Genomic DNA, 17,117 nt, shown 5'->3' with positions numbered 1-17,117 from the left:
GGGTATGTAAACTTATGAGCACAACTGTACATATATGCAGTCATATTGGAATGAAAGTGTAGGCTACACCTTTCTCATAACCTCTAAGTGGTGCTGGCATATTAGAAAGAAAGTGTACACCTTTCTCATAACCTCTAGGTGGAGGTGGCATATTGGAATGAAAGTGTACAGCTTTTTCATAAGCTCTAGATGGTGGCATACATTTATAAAATGTGACTTTTTTCCATTTCCCCTATACCTATATATGTGTAATGCGCACTATTGATTTTTGACATTTTTTTTTTTTTTTTGGGGGGGGGATGTGCATTATACATGAGAAATTACAGTACTTTAATCATCATGATCCCTTGCTGTAGCCGAGGCCTGTTTAAGCAGGTCTTGGTGGTCTCAGCTGAGACGGCTCCTGTATACATTACGTAATATACATTAGGGCTACTGTACAACTGCACATGAGCTTTAAGTCAAACCAGCTAGAGGTCAACAAGGACATGGCTGGATGACTTTCATTCCAGCTCCTGTCAGAAAAAGATAGATCAGTTAATTCGCTTCCAATCCAATGCGATTGATTTTAATTTTGTCTTTTTTTTCATTGGATTTCGCAAATTGATTTGAATGGCGAATACATTCTTCCTAGCCTATATATATATAAAAAAAATACACACACACCTGGTACTGAATGTGTTTGGATTGTAGTTTACATTATAGGAGGTGATTTATATCAGGTGAGCTGTATTGTACGCTGGATTCATCTTGTTATAGTTGAGACTATAAATTTGGTGTTTAGCTTAAAAGGTCAAGACCACCACATCTGGAAAAGCACAGCTGCATGGTAACTTAGACACCCTACGAGGAAGAGCTCTTAAGTGTGTTTGTGTGTGTGCGAATGAGTGTGTGTGTGTGTGCGCGCGCGAATGAGTGTGTGTGTGTGTGCATGTAGATTGTTGTAGACTGAAGTGGAAGAGAGCGGAAAAAGCTGCTGTAATGGAGTTTCACCCCACCCTGTCTTCTCCTCTGTCATGCCGCCCCCTTGCTTACATAAGGAACTTTTTTATTTCCTTCTCTATTTATTTTTTGCCTGGGACTGTTTTGGATTTTCTGTGCTTGTATTTTAACCCCTATCCACTTCAGACATCGTTTTCACAGATGTGAAAAGTGGACAAAATAACTGAAAAAAAGTAAAAGAAGGCAGAGTTGGGAAAAAATGCCTTTCTCAAAACTATACATTAAAACACCAAACAAAATGTACAAAAACATTTTTGCTCTGACTTCAATGCTTTATTTTTGTGTTGAAGAGCATTTTGTGTTCTGTTACACAGTTAAATAGATTGAGAGAAAAGGTCCATTAGGGAAGCTGTGATGTGAAAATGCAATTAATGTATCCAAATAAGAATGACATACCAAGATATCCCACTGGACCCAAATCAAAGCACACTGTCAAACTGTGCTCTCAGCCCTGCCATCGATTGCACTGTCCTTCTAATCTATCAGCCTGTCTCTATGTCTGAAAGTCATGTAAAGAGAGCTGTTACAGAAGATCTGACAGTAATTAGTAGATGCATTTTAAAATTTCATATTAAACCTTTTTCTTGTTTTTCAACATTTTAACGTGAGCGACCACAGCGCTGAGAATTGAGCATTTAATCATTATGCAACCTGTCTCTTGCTTCCCCAGGGAAAGAGGAGTGTGGCTTGGCTTGAGCGATGTCACTTCCCCGGGCAGGCTGCAATGGGTCAACGGTTTTGAGGCCCAGAATGGAGAGGAAGGCCCGCAGCCTCGTTTCCCGATCTCCCGTGGCAACGTTTGTGTGTCCCTTGATCAGCGTGCTCAGACCAGTTTGCACCCATGCAATACTCAGCGTGCATTTGTCTGTCAGTACAGCCCTCAAGGTATGTTTTCAGATGTACAGTACTTCAGATGGCCAACATGGTGAAAAACCTTTGCCAGTTTTCTGACATTTTGTGGGGGTAGCGTCAAAGGTGTGATAAAACAGTAATGCAACAACTTTCCTACAAATACGGTACACTGTTTGTTGCACTTTTGTCCAATTCCGTGTTGGAATGCAAAATGGAATGCAAATTAGATTACACTGAGATATAGCTTCAGTATTTGTGGGGTATTGAAACTGCAAATAGCTTTTTATTTTTACAAATTGATTAATTTTCTTTCTTGATTTATGTTATTATTCTCTTTGTTGTTGTTTTCTTTCTATTAGTACAAGTTCCAGATGCAGGGATCTACATGGTTGGATTGGCAGTGTTTCCCTCCCATAATTCATTGCTTCAAGCGCCAGTTGCTCCATTCTCTACTGCACAAACACCCAGCATTGGCATAGAAGTGAGGAGAAATATCAGCTTTTTCTTCCCAATTTTATCTCTCAAATCAGAGTCTCTTTCTGACATGTTTCTATTTGGTTGTCATATCTCTCCTTCAGTTAATGCTGTTCCCGGCACTGAGCTTTGGTCAGCCGGGTCGTCTGTCTTCCCTTGAGTTTGTCATGCGGGAGCTTAGCTCACATGTTCACATCCGACTCCAGATCTACCGACCTCACTGTTATTATCCCGGCCTGCACCTGCTCCTGCCCGGTGAGTCTCAACCACAAATGACCCATAAAAACAAGCGGACATTCCTGTTGTGCATCAGCAGGTGCTAAAAAAACGCACCTGCTCTCACACCTAGACAAAACCAGGCACACACTGGCCAAGCTTGTCTTGTGTTGTTATGGAGGCAAACATGAAGGAATGCTTTGAATGAGCAGAACCTTCCTGCTTGAATGCCTCCTGTCCGTTTTCTTGTGCATCTCTATGAATGCACAGATGTGCCAGAAGATCAAAGATGTGCTGATTTAAGGTGTACCGCATGTAAATGACACTCTGAAAAACATAAATTTGTCCCTCCCACGTGCCTAAAGGATACCAAAAGTATTAACAATACAGTGATCTCCACAATATCTTGGTTCTTCGTCCGTATTACGTTTTTGAAATCGATCTTATTTTAAAGGATTTTACAGCATACTTACTTACTGTAATGCCTTTGCATGTAGGAAAGGATATAGAGACAGTTGCCGATGCCCTTTTTTATTGTTTATTGAACACTGGGAGAACAGTAATACACAGACAATGAGCACACTCACGCACAAGCTTGCCACATTTCATACACAGAGACTTATACGCAGCCTCGTAAAAGTCACATGCAACCCCACCAGGCCCCGCCTCTTAAAGGCACATGCATGTATCTTACACAGACACCACAATATCCACAGTATTTTTATACAGTTTATGGTTTTAATATTTGTATGTCTTCAAATATGTTTACAATGTGTTTTAATAATTTTCAATGTGCTGAAGTGTATGGGAGAGGTAAAACAAAATAAAAAAATAAAAAAGGTTTCTCTGTATCGCTAATCACCAATTGCGGGTGGGTTTGGAACGTATCCCCCACGTTAAACAGGGGTTAACTCTAGCTCTCAATATGATGCAGTGCACTTTACCGCACCATCAACTGACACAATTATAATCTTATTGTTAAATGAATACCTCTCTTGACAGTGTCAATCAAAGCTGATTATTATCACCTCTATGAAGCCGGGATTTAGTGGTACAGGTTTTGTATTGTATCTCATTTAATCTGATCTAATTCATAAAGAAACCAGTGAGTGTATATTTTGTAATAAACACCGTATTTTCACGACCATAAGGCGCACCGTATTAAAAGGCGCAGTCTCAGTTACGACTATTTTTATATTTAACACATACATAAGGCGCACTGTATTATTGTAAAACATACGGTAGCACGCATGCACGCTATAACATACACTAGCTTAAAACATACGGTAGCATGCATGCACGCTAAAACATACGCTAGCATGCATGCTAGCGTGTGTTTTTAAAAAGGCAGCGGGAGCAAAACTAAGTTCGGTTGTACTTCGTTGAAGTATTTAACAATGTACTCACGTTATTTTTTGATCAATCTTCATCCACAAATCCATCAAAGTCCTCATCTTCTGTATCCAAAATGAACAGCTGAGCAAGTTCTCCATCAACACGCAAGGTTCCCTCTCGTCATTGTCAGAGTCAGTCTCGTTGCCGTGCGGCTCCTCAGAAATGATGCCGGCTTTTACGAAAGTTCGAACAGAGATGCAAGCAGACACGTTAGCCCGAGCATCCACAATCCATTCACAAATTGTAGCGTAACTCGCCCGGCGCTGCCTCCTAGTCTTAGTAAAGCTGCATTCGCCATCTGTCATCCATGGCTCCCACGCCGCTCACAACTTCACTTTGAACGCCCTGTTTACACCGATGTCCAGTGGTTGGAGTTCCTTCGTCAAGCCTTCCGGAATGATGGCAAGCTCCGAGTTATTGCCCTAACTCGAATGGTGACTGTAGAGACGATTCTCCCGGCTGTTCTTTGCTCATTAATCCATTGCTCGAGTTGGTCTTCCAACTCAGGCCACCTCCCCTTGTTTCCGCGGAAACTCAGCTTCGTCTTCTTGACTTGGCGAAGTTCGTTTTCCTGCTTCCTCCACTTGCGAACCATGGATTCGTTGATCTTGAATTCTCTCGCGGCTGCGGCTGCTCGATTCCCATGTTCCTTTGCGTAACTGATAGCTTGAAGTTTAAACTGTGCTTCGTAAGCATGTCTCTTTGTAGGTGCCATTTTCGGGGGTCCTTAGCCAAACCGATGTTGTTTTGCACATACCGCCGCTATATACCTACTGGGGGCGTGCCTTTAGCGTCATCTTTCACGCGCACACTTCCCCCTTTAACGTCCGCCTTTCCTCTATATAAGCAGCGTGTCGGCAGGAAATGCTCCCAGTCAGTCAAGCAGAGCGCTCATCAAAGTCGCACAACAACATTTACAAATTTTGGAACTCGGCGCACACATAAGGCGCGCCGCATTATAAGGCGCCCCGTCCATTTTGGAGAAAATGTAAGACTTTTAAGTGCGCCTTATGGTCGTGAAAATACGGTACTATCAGTGATCTAAAAATAAAATCATAAAATAAACTATGTTCTGCTTTAGGTTGTCATGGTCCACTTTGCGCACCAGTGGCGATATGTGTTCCAGATTACAGCAGGAACGTTGATCCACCCTCTTGCCCCCGATTACAACAGTGGTGTCCGTTCCAGCACCGATGCCTGGACCTCTTTAGTCCTTGTCAGCTATCTTCCTGTCCTAATTGCACCAAAGCTCACCACCTCCCGCCTGGTGCTCTGAGACCTCAGTATACCTTACAGGACGAGGTGGCCTTCACACTGCCTGCAGGACCAGCTGCAAATGTTCTGGTGAGAGATTTTTTTTTTGTGTGTCAGAGTCAGCATTTTCAGTGATTGTCTTTGGATGTGAAATATTTCAAATGGAAATAGTTAAATGACTTCCAGATTTAATTTGACATTGTTTACGGGCAGATTGGATGAACAGCTAAGGGATTGCAGCTGTTTGCCATTCCGCTACAAAGAGTCAAGTTGAGTTGTTTAGCTTTTTAATGAAGTAGATCCTCAGAATTTTTGGTTGGTTAAAGAGCAATTATGAATACACAAGAAAATGAGACGTACACTTAATCATGAATGACCAATTGTTTTCCTCTTTAAGATCATCAGTATTTTTCTTAAATTTGCATTGTGAATATAGCAGGAAACTGCATTTTCTGCATTTTTCTGTCTAGTGAGGCAATTTCAAACACAAATATAAATAGATCTCAGTTTAAACTTATTTTTTGTGAGTATCAAAAACATAGGGCATTAATTAGAAAAAAGAGGAACAGAGGTTTGTCGTCATGTTATAAAGGTACAATTTTATCCAACTGTGGTATCTCAGTCGGAACACTACGGGGCACTATGTAAAAATATTATGTCAAAAATAGGCGAAGAAAAGGACATGAATGTAGTTTCATGTTAAATAGACGCTACCTGTGTGCAGATCGTTTGGTAAATAAAGTGAATAAAAAAAGAAATACAGTACAAGACTGATTCTTGAGAACACTACACAGACTAAAACAGACTGTAATATAAAGGAAGCCCAGACAGTAAACAAGCAACGTGACGTCAAGTCAGGCAAATCTTTTTTTTTTCTTTTCAATAATTAACGTCCTTATTGTTACATCAAATGTTGTTGTTTTTTCTGTGTATGTGGTTCTTGGAACGTATACGTTTATTTAGCTGTCACATTTGTTGTTGGTTTATGTTGTACTGTTTTTGGTTTTGTTTGTTTGTTTTTTTTTCACTGTAGGTAGTATGTGAAAGAATGACCTCTTGGTCGATTCCTCTACCCAACAGGGCGTGAACTGTTAAAAGTATCAATTACTAGCACTAATGGCGTGGGATATTTAATCATTCAGATGTTCAGCATTTCGTTGACACTTATATTTTCCGATAGTAAAGCAGTATGTTGCATATATACAGTAGCTGTAGATGGAGAAAGCTACGTAGTATTGGTTTTTTCTGTGCTTTGATCAAAATAGCAAGTCTTTTCAAGTCGAGTCAAAAATCATCAAATTCATGACTCGAGTCTGACTAGAGTCCAAGTCGTCTGGCTCGAGTCCACACATCTGCTGTACGGGTATTGTTTCTTGGAGAAACAGTTTAGATATATAATTATATGTATATAATTATAATTATATATATATTATTACAAAGATGTATATGAGCAACTGGTGTTATTAGGAAAAAAATGTGTCGTGAACCTTATCAATGAGCTTTGGTTCTCTTTGGCTTATCGTCATTCCATTTTCTGTACCGCTTATCCTCACTAGGGTCGCGGGCGTGCTGGAGCCTATCCCAGCTATCTTCGGGCGAGAGGCGGGGTACACCCTGAACTGGTCGCCAGCCAATCGCAGTTTATCATCATTCATTCCCTTAAAATACTTCTTTTTTTCTTTTCTTTAGTTCTGACCATGGAACTGTTTGAGTTTTAAATGTCTACTGCTATAAGTTACACCAGTGATTCAAAACAAGGGTGCTGTGTCAGAAAATTCTTATTTATTCAGTACAAACACATTTTTGTTCATCTATGTATGCGCCTGTATATTGAAAGGCATAACAATAAAAAGCTCTTCCATTTGATGACAGAAGCCAATATAAACCTGTGTATAGATACCTGTTGCCATTCATACGACGGAACGAGTCATGGCTTCCTACAACTTTAGCAGCTTTGTTTTCAATTAAACAGGCCTAAAATTCACACTGTGTAAGTCAATTTATGAGTATATTGAGACGTGATCATCATTTTATTATTCTTGGTATGTGGTGTGCGGTGACATTCTTCTTGTGTAAAATGGGTGTCTTGGCTTATGTAACATACAATCTCTTAAACCCTGCTTTGCTCAGATACAAGAGGAGTTAGAAGACCTTTTGGTTTTTGCCGGTGACGTCATTGGCCTTCAACACGATGCTGGCCCAGCCGCCCTTCTTCGCTGCCAGTCCTCTCCAACCTCACTGTGGCGACAGCCTGTTTTAGCCCTCAACCATTCCGAGTGGATCTTGATTAACACCAGCAGAGAGTCAGCAGACAGTTCAGCTGGCCACAGTGTTGAACCTCAGCCCCATCTTGACTTGGAATCACTGCTTCAAGCTGGTGAGGGCAGCTGGCTGGAGGAAGTGGTGTGCCCCATCAGAGTGCTCTATGTGGGACACAGCGAGATCCCGCTGCAGGGGGCACCGCTGTCTGCTGGCCTGTCCCAGCCCGGTCTCTACACTCTGCAGGTAAGACACAAAAGTATGCCACATCCCAACATGCGTTTGACGCCTATCAAACATGCTTAGGCCACACACACAGAATTACTCATTACAGGGTTAGATAAAACTGAAAATAAAAATATGAATATTACATTGGTGTAAATGCCCTTTTGTAATAAGCTCTGAAATAAGTGAGACAACTGCTGACTTAGTTAACCTTATTCCAGGTGACCTCTGCTGAACCATCATATCCAGCCTCAGCATCATGCCCTTTGGAAGTGGTTCCTCCTTTGGATTTAACCATTTTGCACCCACCTCTCCTGAATGGCAGCCTCTACCTACAGCCCAACAATACTCGCGTGCTACTCCATGTCCAGTCCCGATACACCACAAGGGCATCTCAACGAGGAACTAATTATAGTGTTACTTTTCAGCCAGACTGTCCTTCAATTTTTTCATCCAGCCCCACACTGTGCAAGCCCAGGTCGTGTTCAGGGATGAAGGTCACAGAACCGAGTCTGTATGCAGTACTGGATTTAAGCTTGGTGATAGAGGAGCAAAGGGGTCTAATTCAGGTGGAGCTGCAAGCCTATAATAATTTGACAAAATCTAGTTTGACTGTGGTGGTTCATGTGGAAGAACCACTGAGAGGACTGGTGGTCCAGCCCTATCCTGCTCACAGGGTACTGATGGAGTCAGTCGTGGTAAATTTCGAATTTTTATCTTTATTGCTGCTTTGTAGTTCACCTAAATGGGGGTCATCACTTTTTTATTACCCTGTACTGTGCTTTTATTTTTACTTATTTCTGCTTTTTTTTGTCTGTCAGAGTTACACAGCATCAGTGCTTGAAGGCTCCAAACCCACATTCAAATGGACAGTTGATGACAAGCCCTACTTTACGTATTACAACACCGTCCTCAATGTAATCTACCAGAATGCTGCCGTCTACAAGCTCACAGTGAGTTTCCTTTGAATGTTCGAGGTTGACATGAACCCAATTAATTTGTTAAACTGTCCAACTACTCTCAATGGCCATAAAGTCTGCTACAATGGTACAATGTAAGGAGATTCAATACAAGGGCCACAAAAATTCTGCCATTACAAAGATTACGAGAATGGCACCCATGTCACCAAATTATTCACCACAGGACCATCTGCTGGAACTGGTGCGTCACTGCCCTAACTGGGTCCAATGCAAGTGGACAGTAATGTCAAATTTTAAAATAAGTCTTCATCCACAACTAACTAACACAGATCTGGGGAAGGTATGGCCTGTAGACTACATCCTGAGTCTCTGACCCACCCTCGCAGTATTCATGTAGTCAAAATGATACACAAACTATGCGGTGCTATTTTTATGAAAGTGGTGCTTTTATTTTGATGGGAACCCGTGTAGACTGTACAAGCAAGAGCTACGACTTTTCTCTGCAGTGTTGCCTACTTGGTGACATTTTTGCTATATTTAGTGACTTTTCCGATCCCTCTAGCAACTGTCTCTCAAAAAAGAGAGTTGCGACAATACCAGACGTGATTCTTGTTAGCAAGAGGGCCAGTGGGATTTGACCTCATCAGTTTCATTGACTGTACGTATTGGTTGTATTATAATTCAGCATTGTATCATTGTACATCAGCTGAAATAAGTATTTAACACGTCAACATTTTCTCACTAAATATATTTTCAAATGTGCTATTGACATGAAATTTTCACCAGATGTTGGGAACAACCCAAGTGATCCCTACATACTGTACAAAGAAAGTAGAACAGGTAAGCTCGGAAATTAAGTTGTGTGTAATAATGTGAAATGACACAGGGAAAAAGTATTGAACTCATGAAGAAAGGGAGGTGCAAAAAGTCATGGAAAGCCAAGACAACACCTAAAATCTATCAATAATCACACAGCAATTCAGCCCCTTGTCAGTGCAAATGAATATCAACTAGTTCAGTCCTAATTGGTGGCCCACAAAAAGGTCTCATTGCCAAGGTGTGAGTCAAGACATATCTCATGATGGGTAAGAGCAAAGAACTGTCTCAAGACCATCGCAAAGTAATTGTTGCAAAACATAATGATGGCATTGGTTACAGGCGCTTATCTAAGCTTCTGAATGTTCCAGTGAGCACGGTTGGGGCCATAATACGTAAGTGGAAAGCCAATCATACTACCAGTGTTGCCACAGTTACCTTGAAAAGGTAATTTAGTTATTGATTACTTGAGCTTAAAAGTAACGTAGCTACTTCTCTGATTACTTGATTTCAAAAGTAACTAAGTTAGAAAAAAGTAACTTTTTAGTTACTTTCAGCAGCTGCTAAGTGGCAGGAATATTACTTATCCACAGTACAAAAAAAGCATTAGCCGAACCGTACCCATTACTTGGTTATGTACGCCACACAAGTTACAGAATCATGTCATCAACATAAAGCAATAATTGAAATATTATTGTAGTTGAAGCCACATTAAATCAACAACTTAGTGCAAACTTGACATGCCAGCACAATACAGTAAGTTCCTAAACGTAAACAAGCACACCATTCTCAGTACACTGCCGATTGTAGTCCATGAAAGCAACTGTGTGTGTGTGTGTGTGTGTGTGTGTGTGTGTGTGTGTGGCTTTGTGCGTGCGTGTACGTAAAACGTGAAAGTGAGTCACTCACACACCATTGCTCCCACCACAGTAATTTTGATGCAAAGAGCGAGAAAACCTTTTTTTCTTACTCCACGACATCACCCGTGCAGCATGTTAAACCTGCTCACAGATGAAGTTGAGAGTTCTCCCTTTTCATTGTAAATAGTATTTAAGCTAAGTATTGTAAGTCCTTCAGTAAGTCAGTCCTTACCCTCCATAACCGATTGATGATCGCGCACTCGGTATGAATAATTAACCCACAATGCATTGCGCGTTTAACACACCAGCAAAACTGTATTCTTAATGTGTAAATAAAAAATAACAACCAAAGAGACTTTGTAGTAAGGAAAATAAAAATAGTGTGGCGACAGTGAAATTGTGCATTTCTTTGCACTTTTATGGTACTGCAGCGTTACTGTGCATTGTGTAATAAACATTCACTTCCCAATCGCTTTCTTCTATTCGTTGGAAAAAAGGGTGGTCTTGGTTTAATGCTACCGCACACTTGGACTGCTCTTTGTTTGAATCACCAGCTACAAATTACTGTTTGCTGAGAGACATTGATGACGCAAAAGTAACTATCGATGGATTAAAGAAGTAACTGTAGTCTAAATACTCGTTACTTTGCTCATTACTCAAAAAGTGCAAAGAATAATCAGAAGAGCTGTCCGAGAGCCAAGGACCACCTGTGGACAGCTTCAAAAAGACCTCAAATTAGCAGGTACTGTTGTCACAAGGAAAACAGTGAGTAATGCACTCCGCTGCCATGGCCTGTAAGCACGCTCACCACGCAAGACCCCATTGCTGGGGGGGAAAAAAGCATGTCAAAGCTCCTTTTAAAGTTTGCTGAACAACATTTGGACAAGCTAGTTAAATACTGGTAGAATATAGTCTGGTGTGATGAGAGCAAAATTTAACTGTTTGGATACCATAATGCACACCACGTTTGGAGGAGAAATGGCACTGCACATCAACCTAAAAACACCCTACCAACAGTGAAGCTCGGAGGTGGGAACATGATGGTGTGGGGCTGCTTTTCAGCAAATGGTACTGGTAAACTTCACATTATTGAAGGAAGGATAAATGGGCAAATCTACCGAGACATTCTCAACAAATTCTGCTGCCATCTACGAGGGTGATCAAAATGAAATGTGGGGGGACATTTCAGCAGGATAATGATCCAAAACATACTGCCAAGGAAACTCAATTGGTTTCAAAGAAGACAAAAAGCTGCTAGAATGGCCCAGCCAATCACCTGACTTGAATCCAATTGAAAATCTATGAAAAGAACTGCAACTCAAGGTCCATAAATGAAGCCCACAGAACCTTCAAAATTAGAAGACTGCTTGTGTGGAGGAATGGGCCAAAATCACACCAGAGCAATACATGTCATTGCAAACAAAGGCTTTTGTGCAAAGTATTAAATAAATACCAGTTGGCGTGTTGAATACTTTTTCCCTATGTCATTTCACATTATTACACATAACTTATTTTCTGATCTTATTTGTTCTACTTTCTTTGTATGTATGGATTACATGGATTGTTCCCAACATCTGGTGACATTTTCATGCAATAGCACCATTGGAAATATATTTAATGAGGAAAAATAGTGACGTGTTGAATACTTATTTCAGCTGCTGTATGTGATATCACTGTCAATAATATTACAGTTAACCACTTTATCTACTTATGTATGTATCTATCTCCTGTATCTATCTAGCTAGCTATCTATCAATCTTGTCTGTCGATCTATCAATGTATCGATGTAAATGTAGCCTCAAGTAACTTCAACATACAGTCATAGAAAAAAATTATTAGACCACTCTTGTTTCTTCAATTAAGGTACCGTATTTTCACTACCATAATGCGCACCGTATTAAAAGGTGCAGTCTCAGTTACGGGGTCTGTTTCTGGATTTAACACATACATAAGGCGCGCCGTATTATTGGGCGCAGGCATAGTAAAACATATGCTAGCTTAAAACATACGGTAGCATGCATGAACGCTAAAACAATGTTTTTAAAAAGGCAGCGGGAGCAAAACTGAGTTCGGTTGTACTTTATTGAACTATTTAACAATGTATTCACGTTATTTTTTGATCAATCCTCACCCACAAATCCATCACAGTGGCCAAAGCGCTTTACAAAGCCTCACATTCACCCATTCACGCACACATTAATTACACGAATAGGCGGCTGCTGCCATGCAAGGCTCTGCCAGGTCCACTGGGAGCAAATTAGGGTTCAGTGTCTTGCCTAAGGACACTTCGACATGTGGGCAGTCTGAGCCAGAATTCAAACCGACGACCCTTCGGTCACTGAACGAACTGCTCTACCAACTGAGCCACCGCCGCCCAACTAGATATCAGGTCTTAAATTAAACTCTTATGAGCTGTTTTTGTGTATTATATGTGTCCAAACAAATATATTTGTAGTTGTATCAGCCATTAAACATGAACAACAAACTGTATAAACAAAGGTGGTCTATATATTTTTCCATGGCTGTAGTTCCTTGACGCCTAGATTTTGCAAATTTGTGAATACTGAATCGCAAATATACGGTGGTTCACTATAGCATGTTGCTAATAACATAACTGAACACCTTACTTAGCTCAATGAGAGGGAACAAACAGTGCACTCACAAAAGTACAACAGTACAATACTAAATTCACAATATGTAAAGAAATATTTCCCCCTTAATATTGATTTAATTAATATTGTATGTCAATTAGAAATGAAGAGTTGATTATTAAAATGGTAACAACTGACCAAAGATTTGCGTCGTGTCGGCTGTATAGTTTCGTGGACGTGTCATTAATTGCTCCATTATGATTGATGAAATTCAGCTTGCAATGATAGTATAGATCAAATCTGTCATTTACACAGTAATTACACTGATAGATACTGTATATCCAATTCATATAGAGGTATTATTTCTATCCATATATGATTTTGGCTCTGAGGATATCTGATTCTGTTAATTTTATTTCTTCTTACGCTGTCATGATGCATATTTGAACTGGGCCACTTTGGGAGAATTGTGTCACTTTATGTAGCATAAATCCAGCCTTATTGTAAGATCAGACAGACTAGTGTGGCATGATCTCTTCCAGGTGACGGCTATGAACCATATCAGCAGCCTCACAGAGCATTTCAATGTCACTGTGGACCAGCTCCAACCCATGACCAACCTCACAGTGAGGGGTGTTCCAGATGTGGTCCCTCAAGGCTCTGCTCAGACACTCACCGCTTCTGTTCTCGTGGACATGTCTGTGTTGGCTACCTTTCGGTATGAACATGGAGAAAATGGACAAATGGATCTTTTCTTCCATTTGTATATATTTTTTGATTTTTCACTGCACATTTTTTTCTCCTCTTCTATTTGCCTTTCTTTGCTTCTTTTTTCTGCTCTTTCACACAACTTTAGATTTATAACCATGTGGTTAGAGTAGATTGCTGACTCAAATGTTCCCTTCTTCTCTGCTCTTTTCCCTGTACAGTTTCTCTGGTTTCTTCCACTTTTTCCGCATTTACTCTCCTCCAGTTTCACATTATAACCGCCCTCACTGTGGGTTAGTCTTTCTCTTAGTCTCCCACCGCTCTTACCAGACTTGGTCCAATGAGACTTAAATTTCCACTTCTCCACATCCAAACTCTCCATTGCCTTGTCAGAGACAATTCCCAATTTCCAGTCAGCATATAAATGTGTGCGTGCATATGTTGATGGAAATGGTCATCCTGGCAAACATTCATCAAAGTTACCTGTTTTTTTTTTCCTAGTTTAAATTTTTTTTTTTTTTCCACATTTTCCCTGCTACAGATGGTCTTTTGGTGATGGGGGATATCAAGAGTTTGAATTCAAGCCTCCCTACCCACCAACCCTTTTTCACCCAGATTCTCCCAATCAGGTCCTCCTAAGCAACAACATCACATATATCTACTCCCAGCCAGGTACCCTGATGTCCATCTTTCGGATAGAGATTATACTCCTTGAAGCCTTTGATTGATAATCAAATTCACATTTCTCTTTTCTTACTTTGTCTCTCCAGGGATATACACTGCACTGGTGTCAGTCTCCAATCGTTATGAGAACATCAGTCTGAGCATCAACATGAGTGTCTACAGCGTCCTCACTCATGTCGATATACAAACAGAGCCACGACTTCTCCTTGCTGGCAAATCGGCAGATTTTGAAGCTCACCCCTTGCCCTCACCCTACGGCATTCACTATGACTGGAACTTTGGAGATGATTCTGCTCAGTCTCAAGGTCGGCGAGTGGCACACACGTACATGGACAGTGGTGCCTTTAATGCCTGTGTGTCCGTAAATAACACCATCAGCTATACCAGAGCCTGTGCTGACATGTTTGTATTTGAGGAGATAGAAGAATTGAGAGCTGAAAGCTCCTCTCCTTCAGAACTTCACAGTCCTACTATAGTGAAAGCACACCTTGCTTCAGGTAATAATATCACATGGACATTCTCTATGGGCGATGACAGCAATTACACTACATCTGAACCCTACGTGTCACACAGCTATCCTAAAGATGGCAACTACACAGTGAACGTGACTGCTGCAAATGCTGTGAGCTCCGGCTGGACACTTGTTACAGTGCACGTCTATGTGTTCCAAGTTATCAGGATAGAGCCTTCCGGATGTGTCCAAGAAAGGACCCCCATTTACTTTGATACTTTGGCGTCTGGCAATGTTTCAGCCAGCCTTTATGAATGGAGCTTTGGAGACGGAAGCCCGAACGAGACATACCTCGGGAACCCCAGAGTCTCTCACACCTACAACAAAAGCGGGAACTACCACCTTTCTCTTAATCTTTCAAGTGGGATCAACAAGGCCTCCAAGGCCCACTACTTCAAATTGGTGTGTGTAGAGCCAGCCTTAACTAGCATCAACCTTACCCTTGAGAAAACACACTATGCTGTCGGAGAAGAGATTCGGTTGCAGGTTAGAGCTGAGCCACAGTATACCTACAGCTATCAGTGGAACTTGGGTACAGATGAAGAACCTTTGCGGATTTATGGCTCTGGGAATGTCCTGACAACATATAAAAATCCAGGTCATTACATAGTGACAGTAACTGTCTTCAATAACATCTCCACACTTAATGCTAGTGTTCTGGTTCAGGTTCAGATGCCCATAGGGCCCATTGTTATTCAACATAATGGCACTGAGAACAATTACCTTATACTTAGGGAACCTTATTTATTCACAACCTTAGTCTCATCTCCTGATGTCACGCACACATGGAACTTTGGAGATGGGAACCTCTTCAAGGGGCACAGTGTCCCCTACACCTACAACTTCTCTGGAAACTACAGCATCACACTGACAGCAGCCAACTCTGTCAGCAGGAATCACAGTATTTTACCTGTTGCTGTGCTCTCACCAATACGTGGGTTAACAATAAACGCCAGCCTAATAAACGTTCCTCTCAATGCCTCAGTTGACTTTGAGGCTCAAATTGTGGAGGGAGATGAAGTCAAATTTTCCTGGATCTTGTGTGACCACTGCACCTCGATTCAAGGGATCGACACCATGTTCTACACCTTCCGCTCAGTTGGCACTTTCAACATTATTGTGACAGCAGAGAACAACATAGGGAAGGCTCAAGCTAGTATCTTCCTATTTGTTCAACGGGAATTACAGGGGCTCCATATTTTACCCGAGGAGGAGATGGGAGTAAGTGGAGACACAGGAGTGGATGGTTGCTGCTTTGCTACGAACCGTGTTCTCCACCTTCATGCAGGCTTGAAAGAAGGAACAAACATGACTTTTACCTGGAACATCATCAGTGAACTCGATCCCATTAGCTCAAGATTCAACATCAGTGGCAAAACTGTGGAGGTCAATTTCTCCACACCGGGACGGTGTGTCGTCATTCTTCGAGCAGCTAACCTTCTGGGCCAGCTTTCCGTCAACAGAACCATCCACTTCTTAGAGCCAGCTGAAGGGGTGTATCTACAGATTATTAACAACCGTGTTGCTGTCAATGCTCATACTAATCTGTCAGTATCCACTTTGGGGGGCTCAGACCTGCAATACCGCTGGTTTGTGAATGGAGATATGCTGCAGTGGAAAGAGCCCTGGAAGACTCACACGTTTTCAAGTCCTGGCCTATATTTGGTCACTGTGGAGGTCTTCAATGAAGTTAGCTTTAAGCTTGTGTCTGAGAGAGTCATCGTCCAGGAGATCATATCTGGGCTTGGGTTTACAGCAATCGATGCGACTGAGCAGAATTACATAGCAACAGGTGTCCCTGTCGAACTCCACGGAGAAGTGGTGAAAGGAACCGATGTGACATGGACATGGATGCTTGATGGAACAACAGAAACAGGACAGAATACATCGGTTGTGTTCCAGGAGCCAAAGACAGCCATTATTACATTGAATGCCACCAACGATATCAGTGAGCAAATGGTTTCAAAAGAGTTCTTTGTTCAAGACAAGATTCAGGGGTTGGAGCTGCGGTCAAGTAAAAAGATTGCAGTGGTCGGTGAGAGGGTAGAGTTCACCATTTCTATGGCTGCTGGCTCAGATGTTGACCTGATCCTCAGCATCAGCGGAGATGCAACTGTTACCCCGCAACTCAACCAAACCTATGTGCACGTATTCACCAGGGTAGATACCTACATGGTCAACCTCACTGCTCACAATCAGGTAAGGCTAACTCATTTTAGCACACACCCAAACACAGTGAAAATACGACCTTTAAGAACAATGTTTTTTCTTTAGTCTCAGTTTTTTCAATCCCAATGAAAGGTCCCGTGATCATAGAAGATTTCAAAGCTTGTCAATTGTCATATTATAA

At 41.4% G+C, this 17,117-nt stretch overlaps 1 protein-coding gene across 4 annotated transcripts in view; it reads left to right on the top strand.

Moving 5' to 3' along the window:
- The window catches only part of pkd1a (polycystic kidney disease 1a), an 87,749-nt gene that overhangs the window by 39,079 nt on the left and 31,553 nt on the right, over positions 1–17,117 (top strand). For all 4 annotated transcript variants that reach the window (XM_061769598.1, XM_061769597.1, XM_061769596.1 and 1 more), the window contains 10 exons: positions 1,673–1,887; positions 2,214–2,335; positions 2,433–2,583; positions 5,021–5,283; positions 7,324–7,698; positions 7,899–8,375; positions 8,499–8,630; positions 13,407–13,582; positions 14,114–14,244; positions 14,343–16,966. In XM_061769598.1, the coding sequence (XP_061625582.1) occupies positions 1,673–1,887; positions 2,214–2,335; positions 2,433–2,583; positions 5,021–5,283; positions 7,324–7,698; positions 7,899–8,375; positions 8,499–8,630; positions 13,407–13,582; positions 14,114–14,244; positions 14,343–16,966 (4,666 nt within the window). The remainder of the gene's footprint in view (positions 1–1,672; positions 1,888–2,213; positions 2,336–2,432; positions 2,584–5,020; positions 5,284–7,323; positions 7,699–7,898; positions 8,376–8,498; positions 8,631–13,406; positions 13,583–14,113; positions 14,245–14,342; positions 16,967–17,117) is intronic.

This window comes from Phyllopteryx taeniolatus, chromosome 4 (assembly GCF_024500385.1).
Source record: "Phyllopteryx taeniolatus isolate TA_2022b chromosome 4, UOR_Ptae_1.2, whole genome shotgun sequence".
Taxonomy (NCBI): Eukaryota; Metazoa; Chordata; class Actinopteri; order Syngnathiformes; family Syngnathidae; genus Phyllopteryx; species Phyllopteryx taeniolatus.
The sequence above is the reverse complement of the archived record's forward strand: the minus strand, read 5'-3'. Positions and strand labels throughout refer to the sequence as shown.